At 47.8% G+C, this 2,926-nt stretch overlaps 1 protein-coding gene across 1 annotated transcript; it reads left to right on the top strand.

Annotated features, from left to right (window-relative positions):
• On the top strand, positions 1–750 carry LOC139784256 (stromelysin-1-like). The gene has a single exon (XM_071723418.1). The coding sequence runs from the start codon at positions 1–3 to the stop codon at positions 748–750; it is 750 nt and encodes a 249-aa protein (XP_071579519.1).
• Positions 751–2,926: the final 2,176 nt, after the last annotated feature.

Genomic DNA, 2,926 nt, shown 5'->3' on the forward strand with positions numbered 1-2,926 from the left:
ATGTGGCTCGCGCGCGTAATCGCGTTAACCGCGTGTTTTATCGCCGTGAGGTGCATCAATCCCACGGACGAGAATTACGCATTTACGATCGATTACCTGCAAAAATACGGATATCTGACCAAAGATGTGGACGCGTTTTCGGCTCAGAGACGAAACGACGTTCTTCGTAACGCCATCGAAGAATTTCAGCAATACTACGGTCTGCCCGGCGATGGAACGCCCGACAACGAAACGCTGCAATTGATGCGTAAACCGCGATGTGGTTTCCAAGATATCCTGAAGCATGGAACGACAGCGAGTCTATCCAAATGGCCGAGGACTCACCTGACGTGGGATTTTTACGTAGCCACCAAGGACGAGTTGAATACTGCGCGGGCCGCGTTCGACCTGTGGTCGCAGCATTCGGCATTGACGTTTGAACGCTCCAAAACGAATCCTGACATTATAATATCTTGGCGAAACCTACGTCACGGTAACACGAATATCAACGTAAACGGCCCAAATTGCTCGGCCAAATTCGACGGTCCCGGTGGCGTGCTCGCCCACGCGTATCTCCCGACGGACGAAGCGGGGTTCGTCTCCGAGGTGTACGTCGACGGGGATGAGCCGTGGCATATTTTCGTCAGTAAAAATCCCTCGGATAAGTACTCCCTGCATTTCACGCTGACGCACGAGATCGGTCACTCTCTCGGATTGCTGCACAATAAGCGCACGACTTCGGTGATGTTCGCCTACTCGCCCGACAAGTAGTATCCGGTTAAGCTCGACAAATTCGACATGATTAACATTCAACGTTTGTACGGTGAAAAACTGACGAACGAGCCCTCGCAGAAGACGCCGCCGGACCTGTGCACCCTTGATCGCGTAAACGCGATATTGATTTTGGAAAATCGAATGTACATCTCGTACAAGCTTTACGTTCGGTCGATCGATCTGGACGGTAGGACGTACAATGGACCGTTAGCCCTGTCGAATCACATGAGCTTTCTTCACGACAATTACACGCGCACAGCCGCCGCCTATTAATCTCCGTCCGGTGATCTCATGGTGTTCGTCGATAATTCGATATACATGGTTCGATATCCGGAATTTACTCTGCGGTCAAATTGGCCGAAGACCTTGCAAGAACTCGAATTTCCTGCAAAAACGATAATCAACGGAGCGGTAAACACCCACAGAGGCCGTTCCTTCGTGATGTTCAACGGTAACTCGGTGGGCGATATAGACGAACGTACGAAGAGAGTCGTCAGATTTACGCCTCTCGAGGCGACGTTTCCCGGAATACCAACCGGCGTGACGTCGATCTTCCGATACGTCGACGGCAATCTGTACTTCACCACTCGGACGCAGTTCTACTATAGATTCAACGAATTTACGAAAACCGTCACGGCTGCCGGTAAATTCGATCTACGGATGCTGAATATCGTCTGCCCTAAGACCGAACTGTTGCAGCAGTTGCGCGATTTTCTCGATCGAATCGTACGTGTCGGCGATTTAACGTCACCGGCGAGCGATTCGGACGATGACGACGACGGCGGCGTTCAGCTTTCCGATCGCCGTACCAACCGAAGGAAGTAGAGGACTGCGCAAATCACCACACCACACATCGCGCGATATAAGTAAGAACTTTTCTACTTATACCGATGTGTTGCCGCCAAAGCATCAGTATCGCATCGTCAACCGAATACGACGCGTCGAAAAAAAAATAAGAAACGAACGATACTATAGCGTGTGTGCGAAATGTTCTCGACGTTGACCGATCGACCCGCGCCGAGGGATCTTTCCCCTCGCGAGACGGATTCGGAGGTGAACGACAACGGCAAAAGACGAAGGATCGAATCGACGGACGATCAACATCATCATCATCGGGAGTTGCGTTCCAGCTCTCACCCCCCCCCCCCAACGACGTTCGCGACTCAGTCGTCGCGCCTGCGGTGCGCATCCTGACGACGCGTTATCCGCTGACGACGACTGGCTACAAATACTTGGCCATCGGTGTCACGGTTAAGGGGGGATTCTGGTCCATAGGGTCAAAATTTTCGATTTTTTTTGCTTAATCGATAGTTAAACAATTCAAGAATATATTCCCAAAGTATCAGAACCCAATTCGAAGTATTTTAAAAGTTATAGAACACATGGTGAGTCAGAGTCGCGCAGATATACGAGCGCTCGGCCGGAACGGGCCGCCCGCTCTGTCTCTCGGTTCTTTTGTCCGGATTACTCGGCAAATGTTTAGCTAAAGATAAAGATAAAGATAAAGATGTATGTGTTTACTTACAGTAGGAACAGTAAGTGTATGTGTTGTGTTTGGGTTTTGAGGCGTTAGTTTCAACGGTCGGTCTTATTTTGATTCTCGACGAGCAAAGAGCTTCTATTTAGCAAAGATCGTTTGACAGTTTTAAATATGTATCCAAAAGGCTCAAGAGGTACTTCGCATCGCATTTCGAAACCGCGGAAAAGAAGATTTCATGGCAACCAGCATTCCAAGAATAAAAGTGATAATTTGGACACAAGCATCAGTGCGAAAAAATTAAAGGCAGCGAGTACTGATAATATTATTGTAAATCCATTACATTGTTATAGAATCATAGAATTCCTTACGGTTTTTGGTGCGCTCGCGGAAATTGTCATTTGTAAAGAGTGTAAACAAAACGTGAAATTTGAAGAGTGCGGACATAAAGGCTTAGGTTTTAAAATTGTAGTTTCGTGTAACTGCGGACATAGAAAATTTTTTTCAGGACCACTGATTAATAGTGGATACGAGATAAATCGACGGATTGTATTTACTATGAGATTACTTGGTATTGGACGAGAAGGCATTGGAGATGGCGACTCCAAAACTTATAAGTCCATTTTGACTTTGAATCCGTATGGCGAAAATTGTCCCGTAAAAAAAAGTGAGTGCGTCGGACACGTTCAGAAGCGG

The sequence above is a fragment of the Temnothorax nylanderi genome, unplaced genomic scaffold, assembly GCF_030848795.1.
Source record: "Temnothorax nylanderi isolate EJ_2023f unplaced genomic scaffold, tnyl_v1.0 TNYL_tig0602_pilon, whole genome shotgun sequence".
In the NCBI taxonomy this organism is placed as follows: Eukaryota; Metazoa; Arthropoda; class Insecta; order Hymenoptera; family Formicidae; genus Temnothorax; species Temnothorax nylanderi.